Genomic DNA, 16,612 nt, shown 5'->3' on the forward strand with positions numbered 1-16,612 from the left:
AATTTGATCACATGGTATGATCAAAGAGTTTACATACATAGAGATCACGAGGGCCCGAAACTTGCGATATGCGTAGCGAGAGAGAAGACTGCCAGTGAGTTCCCCTGTATCCCTGTCCATTACATACAAAAAATAATACAAATATAATAGCAGGCACAAAATCTCTATGCATCATATAAATATGACAAGGACACAGAGGAACAAACAGGCAACTGCTCTCTTGTTCATCATATCGCACCCACTTCCAGACTAGCAGATCCCTCGCGTCCTCTATATGTATTACCTCTATGGGTATAATTTTGATCAGAGTGCCATCTAGATAAAAAGTAGCGATAAAGCTAAAAATAATTTTGCTTTGCTTCTGCTTCAGTTAATTAACGCTAAGATAGCATTCTGATCGAAATTATACTATGTGATCAAATTGGAAAGCTAGCGTCAAAGGACACCATGAAATCGCACCTTCACAGTTAATTTTCCGTTCTGCTCAAAGATGTGAAATTTCATAGATACATAACATAGAAAACTTTCTTGGGGCGCCTGAAATGTTCAGATCTTTTCAAATCAAACTTTTTGTAATCAAAATAGATTCAGAAATCGGCAAAACAATGAATCATAAGCAAAAAATGCTCTGTAGTAAAAAAAAGATGAAGTTTTATTAAAGATTTACATTATTCACAATTGAAAATGTCGATATTTCTATAACTCGAAAATAAAACTCCTCGAAAAGGTTTTACGCCATGTGATTCTTTTTTGTACATTTATTTCAAAATCTTACTCAACTGGATAGATCCAAACCTGCCTTTGTTGAAATGTTCTTCATTTGTTCAAAAAATTGATCAAGTAGGTTTCATTATGATATATAAATAAACAATTATTAAATATTAAAATTTTACTTTAAATTATTCGAAATAGTATTAGCAAAATGGCCCAACTGGCCCCGGTTCTTTTGGCCCTTATCCTAAATTTGTCAGGATTCTACATTTTTCGTAAACCTCAAGGCATAAATGGTCCTAGTGGTGGTGGAAGTGGCAGCTCGAAATCCAGTGGGAAATCAGTTGACGATTATGATAATAGTGAAGCGCCTTTAATGTCAAGTGTATTATTCGCAATAGCAGTTGTAATATTAATATTAGATACAAGATTATATCCCAAATGTTTTCGAGAATTACATTGGTTTATCGATCATTTATATCAGGTTCGCAAAGTGTTTTTTAAGAATAATCTAAAATGAAGGGTATTGTTGAAACACTCCTCGTTAGTTTTTTGAGACTTAAGATGTATCATCGTGTTAATCAGGGTCCGTAAATAGTGCTTGGAGATAAAAATATATCTTCTGCATGATCGCTAAAGGTTACACCGCATGCCTGGGCGGTGTATAACCTTTTTTATTAAATAATTTTGTCTAAATATTTAAAACAAAACTAAATAAATAAAAGTATGGCATTGCCAAAGATAGATAAACGTAATTATTTTGAATACTAAATTTATTATAATCCCATCAATAGGTAGCTAATTATGAAAATACTAAGCTTAATATCAGATTTTAGGAGTCTCCTGAGTGGTACGGGCGTCACTATCCCGCGAAACGCGTTTATTTTTAGATATCCAGAATGGTTCATTCTACTAGAAAAACTAAAGAAAACTTCTCTTCTAAATTAAATGTTCTATCTCTTAAAACTTTTGTAAAAGCAAAATTATTCTGGCTATTGTGTAAGGAATGTACAAATTTCGCTATTTTAGTCTGTTTTTCGCGATTACCTCCCTTATCGTTTACTTCTATTTAATTTTACCTATTGTCAAAGTTGTATAGATATCTCTACAAACTTTTTTAAAATCTATTAACAATATTTTTCGTTTTATTACTATTGAATCCATCGAATACTGTGTCATCAATTCATTATTATCAATTTTCTTTTCAATTATTGATGCAATTCCTTTGTGATCCTTAATTAACGCAATAAGTCGAAAAAATATTGATTTTATAAAAAAAGTTTCAAATCAAAAAGATAACGAAAAAGCGAATATCCCTCCTTAATGATTGTCATTATCCCGGGAATCGAAAATTACTTTGCTTTCATGTACATCGATTGGTTCGTCTATACCGGCGGGTTTATTATTTGTGTCCATAGTACTGTAGATCTGATAGCCATCGTTCTTTATAATCGCCATGTTTAATCCTTCAAAATAAAAATTCGAAATCTGTGTATTATCCTATGAAGTCTTCACTTGAACCTTTTTTCTCTAATCTAACAATCCAAAAACTAAAAATAATTTAACTTTAAATATAATTAGCATAGGCTAGGTTAGGTTAGGTTATATTGGCTGTCCCCAAAGGACACACTTAGGCTATAGAGCCCATTGTGATACCATATGTGTTTTACCACCTTTCCGCTGATAATTTCATTTATGAGCTCCTCAATTTCAGAGACTGAGTGCACCTCCTTCATGCATATACCATGCACTACACCAGTCCATCACAACTATTAATTAAATAAATTTTTTCGCGACCGCGGGAACCGAACTCGCTAACCTAACCATACCGCGGACGGAATACTAACGACGGAAACTAATTATTTTGTTTGTATTTTCACAGTATATTATGGCCACATTTATATTAGAATACACCTTAAATGATTTTTGGTTTCCTTTTGAAAATTGGGCCTTGTGTTTTTTACCAAAGTCTGGTCTACTAATATGTCATTTATTTGAAAAACTGGGCCATTTTCAATGCTTAGCGCGAAGAATAGTAGAAGTTACTAGTATGCCAGAAGCTATATTTGCTTGGAGCTATTTTATAAGTTCAATGTTTTTAATATCAGTTCTGCATGCTACTTGTATTCTTGATTTCCGTATTCTTCTCCGGTAAGTAAACAACACATTATATTTTTGTTTTCAGTTGAAAATGCCTTCATAAGAATACATCTTTGAGAATATGAGGAAGGGTCATTCAAAACAATCTTATTTGCGATCTCATTCGAAAAATTTGATATAAATTAATATATTTTCGAAGTGCCAATTTCTAATAACGCTTTACAGCAAAGGAAATTAATTTTAAGGAAATATAGTGTTTCTAAAATTAGCTTGCTCGAAATTATTCTTACAATTTTTTAGGGTGCTTACAACGAAATGCTACATATTCAAAGTTGGTTTTACATTTTCTTCGAAAAAATTAATTTGAGATTCTAATGCTAAATCCCAGAAATGGGGGAATCGCAAACCCTCCTCACTTAGGAAAATTTGTTTTACACCTTAGAAAATCGTACGCATCTTTCGTCTATTTTGAATGAAAAACTATGTTAAAAAATTATAGATGTGGACCATGTGCATTCCTCGAAGACATAATGATTAATTTTCAATTAATTAAAGAGAATATATTATTACAAATCTGTGGCGAATGCGTGACAAAACCACCAGGATGTCCCCCTGGCTGCCCCACAAATAGAAATTCACGTATTCCTCCTGGTGTGGGTGGTGCTGCTGGAGGTATTCAAAAACGTCCAATACATAAAAATAAAAGAAATGATTCAGATACACATGCTTGTAATGAATGCTCTTACTAACTATATAATATAATTGTATTTCCCGCATTTTTTTCTGTAATTTGTAAATGTCTTTTTATATAACATAAATTTATTTAGTATATTATACTGTTATTTATTTTGTTAATATTGTGTAATTTTATTTTCAATTTAAATAAAAATGTTTAAAAAAATATTTACTACTATAAAATTTTTAAATAATTTAAATAACCAAATAAGAAATAGTGTGCACGTTCAAATTCAAAAATCTTTTACACAGCAATATGACAAACAGTTGGCTTTAAGACATAATTATTTTCAAAAGAATGAATTACCAATATTTAAAAATATTCTAGCATTTAGTTTGATGGGTTTTTTGAGTGGAGCTGAAAAAGAATTAAATCCAGAAGAGGAAATTGTTATGACAATGAAGCGAGCCATTATTTGCGTACAACGCGAACAATATTCTCAAGCTGAACAACTTTTACACATTGCGTTAAATATGGCACAAAAACAAAATAATCAAAATGCAATTACATATATTTATGATTTAATGGCTAATTTAGCTATGGAACGTAATGAACCCATGAAAGCGAAAAATTTATTTGTAAATGTCATGCAACGGCTATTACAAAGTGGAATCGAAGAAGGCGATTTAAAAGTAATTAGACATTTTTAAAGAAGTTTATAATGAAATATCAATTTTTATACTTTTAAGACTGTTCCCAATACTTTCGTTGGAATAGGAAAAATGATTTTATAGTATTTTAAATTGTCAAATGTTGTGCTACAATATTTCGTTTTGATTAAATTGACCTTGTACATAAAAACAAGAAGTAAAAAATTTTGATCGTGTGCTGGAAGTCTTGCATTAGTATATATTTATGAAGGATATAAGAAATCCGATTTATTCTAGAGCTCTATGTAACAAAAATCGATCAAAATCAAGCCTACAAAAGATTTTGGTATTTTCTTAATATTTCCATAATTCAGTATCTTTCTATTTAGAATAATGTGACCAACGATGATATATTGAAGACACTACTTGGAAACGAAAAGATAGTGTAACATGTAACCATATTCTATATCATTTATAATTTAAGTGTAAAGTATAAACCGCCTGCCTTATTGATATATACCAATGCAAGACTGCAAGAAGTTCAGTGGTCCTACTCAGCTTTTGGTCCCAGAAAAGACAAAACACGAATTTTTAACCTAAAGGGGGAAAAATTAGAAATTATAATTAGTATTTTGGCATAAACACATTTATAGCCAACAAAATCAGATAATACGTCAACGTTCAAGGGGGAAGGGATCTCTACTCTGACCTGATTCATCTCAGTTCACCCATGAGCGCACGGCTAAATTTTGCCTTTTCTTCGCTGGCTTGGGTATATTGGTTTTTATACATTTGGTCTCCATTTCATGTTGATTGAAATTTTTTCATGGATTTTATTTAGGCGAAATGTCTACATCTGAAAAAATTTACTATCAGAGAACGTAATACATTTAAAAATTAACTACATAAAAATCTATCTACTAATTAACTCTATAGAAATCTATCAGTTACTTTTACTGGCGCTTCCGCGTTTTCATCAGATCCCAAGTTGCAATACACAGTTAGGAAAAGAATCTTAGGTTGATTTAATTTCCATCGAACATAGCTAAGAATCGTCTTGAATTAATCGATCAATTCATTAAAATTAAAAATTTTGAATTATTTATTGGGATTAAACTGTTAACCGGAAATGGTACAGGTGCTTCAAAATCTCTTGGACACATTGTATAAAAACACTGAAGTTTATAATTTCTGGCTATCATGGGCTCAGAAATGTTGCGAATAGTTTTAAAAATTCAAATACTAAAACTTGTATATTAATATCAAAAGTTTTGTTTAAAAATTAAATTCACCTTAAATTACCAAATGCATTATAACGAAAAATAATTACTCCCGGTAATTTTCCTTGAAAAAATCAATTGTTAATTATTTCTAGCTTAGACCTGTTGTGAAATAATCAGTGATTATATTTTAGGTAGTTCATATTAGTTTAAAAGTAGCCAATGTACATGTTCAAATGGGATACCTAGAGGAAGCTGAAATTGGTTACGTATGGTGTATAGATAAATTAGAACACAAAACAGACAATGATTCATTACTACTGCGTGGTATATCATACGACTATTATGCACAATTATTATTAACCCAGAACCGAGTAAAAAAAGCTATCGATTGTCTTAAATCAGCATACGACATTTGTGTTCAAGTCTTGGGAATTACCAGTAATCAATCAATCAAATTGTTAAATGATTTGGGCTCAGCGTATTGGCGTGCTGGTGATTTAAGTAATGCAGAATCATATTTTAAGAAATCATTAAGCCTTATTCAAATATCGGGTAATGAAAGTTACACAGGTGTTTTAAAATATAATTTAGGAACACTTTTAATGGAAAAAGGTTTGTATAAAGACTCTCAACAAATGTGTAAAGAAGCTTGGCATTTTGCTAAAGCAAGTAATGATAATAATTTATTAGAAAGAGCTAGTGATTGCTTAGATAATGTAAAAAGTAAAATTAATAGTAAATAATGAAAAAAAAATTCAAACTTGTAAATACAGATATTTTTTGTTCAACATAGAACATAAAGAAATTCCAAGAAAGAAAGGTTGAAATATTTCATTAAATTTATATAAGGATGAATTTTTGCTGACTTCGAGTTGAGACATAGTTATTGAAATAAATACCACGAAAAGTACTTTTTTATTTCGAGTATCGTACGATACTCGAAATAAAATTTTATTTAGAAGATTGTGATATTTATTTCAATAACTATTTCATTAAGTTGTCTAGAGCACAAAATCAATAATTTCTATTGCCGCCTCCACACTATCGCGAAGTAGCACGAAGTCGGGCGAGGAATGATATTACGGAGATGATAATAGTGGTGTCTCGACTGTCCTCGCCTTGCCTTATACAACTTCGCTAAAAAAGTGTTTTTTGTACACAACTCAAAGGTAATACGAGGCATGCTTGTGAGTCTTATTTCCACATCCTCGTGATTACTTGTATAGTTCAGTAGCTGTTGTGTATTGTATACAATTTTTGTTCAAAAGTTTTGTTATAAACGCACAGAGAGCTACCGCAACTGCAGCGTAACTACGTACCAAAAACATATGTTTCCCTTGAGGCAACAAGGAAATATGTAACATGCTACACGTGTTAATTTTGTTGCTAGATGTTTCCGTTCGACTTCTTCCTTAAGTAATGAACAAATCTAGTCATTCAATATTATTTAAAAACCAATCCTATATGAGAAACGATAAAAAACGGCATTATCATTGTCGATAATTTATCGTTGATCTTCTTTTGACCAATTCTCGGTAAAATTTCAATGTGGAATAATCAATCTACACTTTACCCTGTTTTAAAAATAAAGTAATTTGAAATTTTTGAACAAAATTTGCGATACTAAAAATTGCAATGGAGAATAATCCATTTAGGCCATCTGGTTTAGTTCGACAAGGTAAGATTTGGGTAAATTATAAAAAAATGCCATAATTATAGTTTTTATGAAAGAGGTTCATGATTTATACAATCGAACGCCTTGTTAAAATCAATGAATATTGTCGCAGCGCAACTGTTAATACTAATTTAAATCTATTTGATATTTGATGCCAATCCCTAATTAAGACACTATTCAATAGTATTTCCTTGACTTTGTAGCTGTGATCTGTTTCACCATTCTCGGAATTAATCGCCTCCCAAACAATTTTATTTTTGTTCCCTGGAAAGTTTTCATTTCAAATCCATGTTTTTAACGATTGGTATTTGAGCTCCTCCACACTATCTCTTACTGGGGTTAAGAAGATTAAAAGTTTGTATGCGAATTCAGCTCCTAGCTGTTATTATCAAGAGTACTTTGGTTCTGGCAATTCTACAGTCTCCCCTTTCCGCTATTTTATGTAGGTAGACATTTCTTGATTTCAAGACAAAAATCACGTTTCAATAAAAAGCATTTAACAATTTTCTAATAAAAGTGTTCCTCTATGTCTTACCAGTTTACGAGAACGATTTCTGAATCGCCACACTTTGGATTTTAAACGGAGTGTATAGTAAGTCTGTTTCACAATATAGTAGATAACGAGAATTAATGGATTTTACAGTGGCATAATATAAACTAGTATTGATCAAAAACTTGTTGCTATCAATTTATATTGTGCTTCTTAAGTAAAAATGTTTTTGGTGGACTATATGCTTTTTCTCCAGTATATGTAGTTTCATTCATTTGTATGGAACCACTTGTTATGTTCTCAAATTTTACTATTCTTATATAGCATGCTTCTTACGGGGAGTCCAATATCTTGTAATGTACTAAATTCAATTTCAATAACATCGGAGAATTGAAATGCTAAAATTTTGTGTAGAAATACAAAAATTTTGGTTAATGAATTCTCAATATATCAAGGTTTGAGCTATCGAAGTCAATAATACATTAATATACTTGGTACACATAGTATTTTCCGACTGAGAAATATTTAGATTAAAGAAATATAAAAAAAATTGGAATTATTGAGACTAAGTTACTTTCACACATAATAATTGTGAACAATTTCTAGTCAAATAATACGTATTTATAACCAAAAATTGGTACAAGTTATGTAATTTGTAATAATAAAATTTAATATATTTTGCTAATCAAATAAAAAACGTTATTTTTATTACATATACCTCTATTTAAAAGTTGATTTACCTGACACATTGAAAAAAGTAATACTCGGAACTTGTAAAAATTTTAAAATCCTAACATAAAAGCGAGTTAAAATTCTGATTGTTCTCATCATAGTATTGCATTTTGTTATAACACCGAGTTTTCAGTTTTCTTCGGCGTAATTATAGACTTTATTCGCTGTATTGAAGGCAGCGAAGAAGAGTGAGGGTGTGTTATAAAGCCGTTTTATAGCTCGTCTACGAACTTAAATCACTCGTTTACGAACTCACATTACGATCTGAGCACGCTATAAATTTTCAGCTCGTTATCTTTTCGTTTTTTAGTTATCATGATGACGGTTAACACGCGGATAAATGGAAATAGATTAATTAAGCCATAAAGTGTTACAAACTTGGAACTAAACTTAATATATTTATTTCCACATATTTCGTATATAAATGGTATAAAAATTGAATGGCAGAATACAGCCGGAAATGGACTAATTAGGTGATTTTATGAACACCTATACCAAAATTTATTCGTATCATCAATATTTCTAAGCGTTACATACTTAAAATATTTTGAATTCCTGTTCTGCTCGAAAGAAAGAATAGAAATTTAAAGTTCTCTAATTTGGACTCTCATGGGAAAACAGACCGGTCGGTACGTTTTTTGATGTTGCACTTTGGGTTACAGTTTTGAAACTTCATTTGTAGTTTTCAGAAACTATAAAAAGAAATTTCACCCGATTTGATAAATTTTGTTTCGACGGAAATAGTCATATAGGCTCATTTTTTCAAAATGGCTGCCAAATTTAATAAAATAGAATAAATTGTTAAGGTGAGTCGAACAAAACTATTTCTACTCCGATTCGATCTTTAGCTAAGTGCAAGGATCATTTACTTCGAAAAATATTGGTTAACTTTCAAAAAATGAAAATAATCAAACATCCTGCATGCAAGGCATGAACTCCACGTATTTCGAACCAGGCGAATTAAATTAAGCCACCCCGTACTTAATTTGAAGCATAGATTGGCCTGGAGCCAAAACAAAAGTAGAACAATGTGACTCCCAGTCTAAACTATGGCTCGGAAAAAAATCGTTTTAAAATATTTCAAATATTGTGACTTTTTAACAATTTTCTTCATAGTGTTTTTATTGTTAACAAGTGAAATCAAACAATTGACTGAGTTAATTGTTGAAATACCATCCATAGTCAGTGTTGATTTCTTTATCACATAACACATACAAACATGTGACACATACATAACTAATAAAGTATAGTACATATGTAAATGACTTTATAGGTTTCTGCATTACCGACCGACATTTAGTGTATAGTTTGTACACATATTATGTATAAAATTTTCGCCTAATTGGCGCCCTCACGGGTAAACAGTGATGTTTACGAAAAAATGTTTCAACCAAAAGTTGTTTAATTTTTGATAAGGAACATTTTTTACATTTAAACTTTTGTTCTATCTCTAACGGTTTATAAGATGGGTCCTACGGACCCAAGACCCAATTGACCTATGATGCTCGTTTACGAACTCGACCTCACTTTTTACGTCCTGAGTACGCTGTAAAAATTTCAGCTCGATATCTTTTTTCGTTTTCGAGTTATCGTGTCCACAGACGGACGGACAACCGGAAATGGACTAATTAGGTGATTCTATGAACACCTATGACAAAATTTTTTTCCTAGCGTCATTATTTTTAAGCGTTACAAACTTTGGACTAAACTTAATATACTATGTATATTTCATATATGCATGGTATAAAAATGCGTAATTTTTGAGTTACAGGCTCTACTCGACCTATATTTTCTTAAAAAATTATCAAAAATCATTTCTGTTTTTCATGAATAAGGTCTATTACTTTGACAAAAATTACTTCATAACTTTTTTAGACATCGGGGAACTGCTAACACGCCATTTTCTAAATGAAAAAAATTAAAAAGAAAGTAAATGAATCAGAGAGAAGCAGTAAGAAGGTTATTTAATAAAAATAAAATGAAATTATATTAACAAATAATTATAAAAACAATTTGTTGATTAATCTAATTGTGATGTATATCTATACACAAAGTTCATTCGTATTCGGCAATTATAACCATCATGTATACTCCACATAATAACGCACCTATTTCTAATATAGATTGACAAAACTTTTGCGGTTGTAAATCATCTAAAAGTTCTGGTATAACAGACACTAATGCAATATATATAAAACCACCAGCTGTAAATGGTAGAACCCAATTCGTTGATTCAGTATCTGTTGTTTGAGTTAATAACGAAATCACTGTACCAGACATGGCACCAAGTGCTGTTGTTAATTGTAACCACATTGCTTTTGTTGGAGAACATCCAGATTGTATTAGAATTGCATAATCACCAATTTCGTGTGGTACTTCATGCAAGAGTATGGTTAATGTTGTTACCAAACCCACACTATTACCAGCTAAATAGGATGCACCAATAGCTAATCCATCCGTAAAATTATGTGAAAAATCAGCAGCTAAATTTAAATAACCAGCTACTGCAATATCTTCTTCAGCATTTTGTACACAAGTTTGGTTACCATCTGTGTCAGTTGGATTAATTCCAGCAGTTTCTGAATCTGTCGGTGGAGTTGGTTTTAATTCGTCAGTAGTTGTTTCTTTATCGCTTCTTTCTGGTTTGATTCCTGCTTGTAAATCAGTTTTTTTACCATCGTCTACAGCTTCTGTAAGTTTTTTAGTCCCTCCCTCTTGTTCTTTTGATTTATTATTTAAGCCAGACGGAATTTTGGAATGTGAGTGTCCATGACCTCCTTTTACCATTCGCATTGCTTTTTCAATTGCTAAAAATGTGACGATACCAGCCAAAACCCATAAACCCACAGACATATCATGTGGCGCGTGACCTTCTTCATCTCCATGTGAATGCCCGTGTGAGTGCGAATGAGAATGTGAATGCGAATGTGTATGTCCTCCTGACGGGTCTGGGGACATAGTCGCATGTGGTATTAAGTGTAAAAATGCATCACCTAACAAACCACCGGACGCAAACGCTAGCGACACTTTTAACAAAGGTTTTTTCTGTTCTGTGCCGTCTAATGGAATGAAAAATAATATGAAAAATGGTGCAACACTTATAAGAAACGTAGAACCTAATGCATAGAACCATACATCACTGACACTACGTTGAACGAGGGGATCACTTTTTGTGGGAATGTTAGCATTTGCTTCTTTTGAATATTTAAATGCCGGTTTCTCATCTTTACATAAACTATGACATAAAATTGGTAGGTCTAAAAAAATTATTAGGAATATAGTAATAAATATAAATGATGCTAAATACTTCTTAAAATTTGATTTCGTCAACATTTTTTCTACATTTAATAATTTTTATATGTTCACAATACCAAAATTTACAACGTCAAACATACGTTGTGTTGTCACACTACGACAAACGTATGATTGAAATAAAATAAAACCCTATATTTTTAGTAGCAAAACAATGATAGTCACTAAAAAGGTAACCTTGATAAATATCGAAAACGCAATATTTTTTATATGTATTGTTTTAACGATTTAAATATTTAACTCAATAATTAACTGAACAATATACAATAGATTATATTTTTTACTCAAGTCGATTAAAATTTCCTTGAAACGAAAAAAAATACTATGTTGATAAAGGTACAGAAACGATAAATTAGTATGCGGTACGCTTGATACATTCCATGGTTTATCCAAAAGATTTAACATGGCGCACGATAATTTCAAAAATAATCACAGGGTTAACGCCAGGACCAAAAAACACCCAGGCCCGTGCTAACTCCACCCCATTGAAGACTGGGGTAGTAAATGAACGAAATTCCCATATATATACCTTTAAATTAATAATATAATAAAATTGTTATTATAACAAGTGAAAACAAAGGGTTGACTGAGTTAATTGTTAAAATACCATGTAAAGACAGTGTTATGATTACGCAATCGTTTTTTTTACGTCGTGTAAGTAAAGATAGATAGCCACTCTTACACACAAAGTTATAAGAGTAACTTTTCTCTCACTTCTTCAGTATACAGGTAGTGCAGGTACCTATATACAATACCTGTATACATATACTATATAATGTTTCTTAACTTAAATTGCTCTTTCACGGGTAAACAATGATGTTTACGAAAAAATGTTTCAAACAAAAGTTGTTTATTTTTTATAAGGAAAATTTATATTCAAACTTTTGTTATATGTCTAACGTTTTACAAAATAACCCAATTGATCTATGTCGCTCTTTTACGAACTCCACCTCATTTTTTTACATCCTGAACACGCTTAAAAAGTTTCAGCTCGATATCTTTTTGCGTTTTTGAGTTATCGTGTTGTTAGACAGACGGACAGACAACCGAAAATGGACTAATTAGGTGATTTTAACAACTATACCAAAGTTTTGTTCGCAGTAACAATGTTTTTAAGCGTTACAAACTTGGAACTAAACTTAGCTCACCTTGATATATTTCATATTTACATGGTACAAAAACAGGTTAGCGCCGAGGAACATTTTCTGTACCTTTAGACACAAAAATAATCAAATTTTTAACTTTCGAGTATTGGAAGTAAATTACGCTTCGTGGTTAGGACAAGATATTAACACCAATTTGGAGAAGTGTGTGTGTGTGTGTGTACGCACGTACGATCACTCGAAGCACTCGATATTTGCAATAAATATGCGTTTCCAAATGTCTATTAAATTCTTCAATTCACGTTCTGGCAGTATTGCATGTGACAACAGCGACGAATGAACGCTCCTGTTCTGTTCAGACCTTGCGTCGTCTCAAAACATACTTTAGATTGACAATAACTGAAGATCGGCTAAACTGTTAGTCCTCGCTCAATGTACATCGCGGTGTAGAGGTTGATGTACACAGAGTTTTAGAAAAGTTTTTTCTGTACCTCACAGAATTAACTTTTTAAAAAACAGTTTGAACCCCTGCCTTGGATAATTCCTGCGCACGGGCCTGCGTCTATGTTCTATAATAACACTTTTTTTTTATACGACTAAATATGTATGTAAAAACAATAATTAGCCACTTGATTTGTTCTGAGATAATTTTTGCCACATCTTCGCAGGGTCCGTGGGTGAAACTGTGAGTGAATCTTATACTCACTCCCATAATCCCTTGCTTTTCTATTATCATTTCATATTTTGATACTCAGTAGTCTGATCTAATCGATATTTCAATTTAATTTTATATAGCCAATTAATTAATTAGTCAGTAATTTTACGGGTGTAAATAGTAAATTACTGAACAACTAATTCTAAATTATAATAGTACGCTCCATCATCAGTCATTCTCGTCATATGTATATACTTAGGGTTATTTAAAAATTTTAAGTTGTCAGACGACAAAGCAGCCGTTAGGGAAAGTAACCAATCAAAATTATTATCATTGACGTTTTTAGATTAAACCTAACGTATACATTTAAATATTATTTTAAATTAATCCAAAAAAATGTTTGAGGAATAAATTGTTAAGTAATGACGAAAAAAACCAAAAATAAAAATTGAAACATTTCAAATCAACAAAGTTTTGAATAAATTTGAAGATATGTTGCCAATAACACAAAATGCAAGTGATTCAATTATTTATAAAGAATCATATACAAAAATACAAAATGCTCATGTATTTCCATCGCTTGGAACACCAACTCGGAGTACACGAAAACCAGCCAGCACTCCGAAAACACCAGAATGTTTTAAAAGAGTGGACGTTGAAGAAATACAACCATTGTCTAAGGGTAAAATTAGTAAATTAAGTGTTGCTGTACGTATACGACCAATGACTCTTCGAGAAATGAATACACCAGGCTGTATGAATGCAATTCAGGTGAAGGATAAAGATTTAGTTGTACAAATTTATACGGGAAATGATCTAACAAATGAAATAAGTCATTGTTTTCATTATGACGATATATTATGGTCATGTGATCCCGAAAATGATATGTTCGCTAGTCAAGAAAAAGTTTATGAATCAGTGGGTCGACCATTGCTTGAAGAAACCTTTAAAGGATACAATGCATGTCTTTTTGCATATGGTCAAACAGGATCTGGTAAAAGCTATAGTATGATGGGCAATGAAAATGATTCAACCGATGCAGGTATTATACCCCGTTTTTGTAAGGATTTATTCGACTGTGTTCAAAATCTGGATTCAGCATTATCCGTAGACATTGAAGTGAGTTACTTTGAAATATATAACGAAAAAATTCATGATTTATTATCCGACCAAAGCGTGGGACGTAGTGCTCCATTAAAAGTACGAGAACATCCTACTTGGGGACCGTATGTGGTTGATTTAAATGTATATCAAGTTAATTCGTATCAATCATTACAAAATTGGATTCAAGTAGGAAATCGTTTACGAACAACAGCTTCAACGACGATGAATGAAAAATCATCTCGTTCACATAGTATTTTCAATATTATGTTAAATATCACCGCTCCTAAAGATCATCCGGAAATTGTGAGTAAACGAAGTAAAATTAGTTTCGTCGATTTAGCTGGCAGTGAACGCGTTGGTAGTATTACCAACAACGAAGAACGATTAAGACAAGGTGTTTATATAAATCGATCTTTATTAGCGTTGGGTAAAGTAATAGCCGCGTTGTCGGATCGTAGATCAACAAATCATGTACCTTATCGAGAATCAGTACTTACATGGCTATTACGAGAAAGTTTAGGGGGTAATTCTCGTACAAGTATGTTAGCAACAATAACACCAGCTAGTTGTCATTTAGAAGAGACTTTATCCACATTACGTTATGCCTCACAAGCTAGAAATATTGTAAATCGTGTCCGTATCAATGAAGATCCAAACGATCGTTTAATACGTGAATTAAAAGCTGAAGTTGAAGTATTACGTGCGTTACAACAGGAATATTTACGCCAGTCAAGTTTTAATCGATCTAGTTTAAATACCAGTTGTGCTTCAACCCAATCTCTTCCTGAAGAAACTATCGAACCGAAAAACAATAATCCAAGCGGTTGTGAATGTATTATTGAGAACATTCATGGACGTTTATTTGTTGTTGTAAACGATTTGAAATTAAATGAAACAATTTTAGATGACCAAATTGATTTAAAACATGGCGAAAAATTAGTTCTAACTAGCACTAGCATAATTAACATCGAAAAAAGTGAAATATCATCATATTCAGATGACGAAGAAGATGGAAATTCTTCTATGTACTTAGAAAAATATACAAATATTTCAAATGATCAAATCGATGATTTGAATAAAAGTATCGTAGCGATTGAACGATATAACGATTGTAAGGAAAATATCAATTCGAATTCAAACTCATTTATGGAATCTGAGTATTCTGGTTCAAATTTTTTAAAGCAAGTTGAAACAATATTGAGTGCTTCAAATTCTCCATTGAAATCATTACAAATTAAAACATTATTTAATAATAGTTTTCAAAAGAAAGCAGCTCGAAAGAAAGAACAAGATAATATTTATAAGTATATTTTACAATTAGAGGAATGTAGCAAAGCAATTTCGAAATTTACGAAAAATGATAATGAAGTTGATGCTTTACAAATGCTAAATGAGGCTGTGCAAAATTTAAGTATGACATTCAGTAATTCCCGTCGTAAACATAAGACTGTGACATTTTTCAACGAGGACCAACTAAATTAACCCAGATCTCTTTTTGAAATATTTGAATCGTTTGCAATTTCTTTTTTTAATTCCAATCGAGGCAACTCTCAAATAAACTACGAAAAAGAAATTTTATCGAATATTTGTATATTTTCTTAGCACTTATTTTTATGTGTTGACTATTAAAAAAAATTGATATATTTTTTTTTAATTTTGTAATTTTTGTGTGATAATTAGTTTTTGTCTCTTTGTACACTTTTATTTATTTTTATCTGTTTAACTACTTCATCTGTTTCAATGCTTTTCTAATAAAATTGGAGAATCGGGAAAAAAAATGTATAAATTGTATCTTGTCTCATGTATCGTATTTTGTATTCGTGTAAATTGTTCTTGAAATTAAACCCGTGAATCTACTCTTTTAGAAAGCATTGAATTCTATTCTTACCTCATTTTAATTTCACTGAAAGAAATAGTTTTAAACTAATATAAAAAATGTCTTTTATATGTGTACATGTTATTATATTTTTATAATAAAAGTTTTTTTTTTTTTAAATTGTATAATTTGAAGTTCTTATTTTTATGAATTTATAATTTTTGCTTTAGGTACCTAATACGAAGTTTCATAAAAAAATAATTTTCGGTTTTTCTCAATATCTCTTATTTTAAGGACTCCTGGTCAAATGTTCCTGTGTTATAGGTAAGATATATTTGTCCTGAAAAAAATCGGATTAGGAGCCA

The 16,612-nt window shown here is 31.2% G+C and overlaps 4 protein-coding genes across 4 annotated transcripts; 3 read left to right on the forward strand and 1 right to left on the reverse strand.

The window, feature by feature from the left end:
* Positions 1-882: 882 nt before the first annotated feature.
* LOC123302343 lies at positions 883-3,601 on the forward strand. Its single transcript, XM_044885240.1, has 3 exons — positions 883-1,195; positions 2,594-2,862; positions 3,311-3,601. Exons 1-3 carry the CDS (start codon positions 923-925, stop codon positions 3,558-3,560), a joined length of 792 nt encoding a protein of 263 aa, XP_044741175.1. The 5' UTR covers positions 883-922; the 3' UTR covers positions 3,561-3,601.
* Positions 3,602-3,714: 113 nt separating this feature from the next.
* On the forward strand, positions 3,715-6,207 carry LOC123305560 (tetratricopeptide repeat protein 19 homolog, mitochondrial-like; the record flags this gene model as incomplete). The annotated part of the gene is made up of 2 exons (XM_044887315.1): positions 3,715-4,179; positions 5,552-6,207. Coding segments are annotated over 2 exons (1,017 nt in total), but the record flags the coding sequence as incomplete, so codon positions are not given.
* Positions 6,208-10,258: 4,051 nt separating this feature from the next.
* LOC123306021 (protein catecholamines up-like) lies at positions 10,259-11,671 on the reverse strand. The gene has a single exon (XM_044887884.1). The coding sequence runs from the start codon at positions 11,588-11,590 to the stop codon at positions 10,313-10,315; it is 1,278 nt and encodes a 425-aa protein (XP_044743819.1). The 5' UTR covers positions 11,591-11,671; the 3' UTR covers positions 10,259-10,312.
* Positions 11,672-13,671: 2,000 nt separating this feature from the next.
* Positions 13,672-15,985, forward strand: LOC123306020 (kinesin-like protein KIF14). The gene has a single exon (XM_044887883.1). It carries the CDS (start codon positions 13,820-13,822, stop codon positions 15,911-15,913), a length of 2,094 nt encoding a protein of 697 aa, XP_044743818.1. The 5' UTR covers positions 13,672-13,819; the 3' UTR covers positions 15,914-15,985.
* Positions 15,986-16,612: the final 627 nt, after the last annotated feature.

The sequence above is a fragment of the Chrysoperla carnea genome, chromosome 1, assembly GCF_905475395.1.
Source record: "Chrysoperla carnea chromosome 1, inChrCarn1.1, whole genome shotgun sequence".
NCBI lineage: Eukaryota > Metazoa > Arthropoda > Insecta > Neuroptera > Chrysopidae > Chrysoperla > Chrysoperla carnea.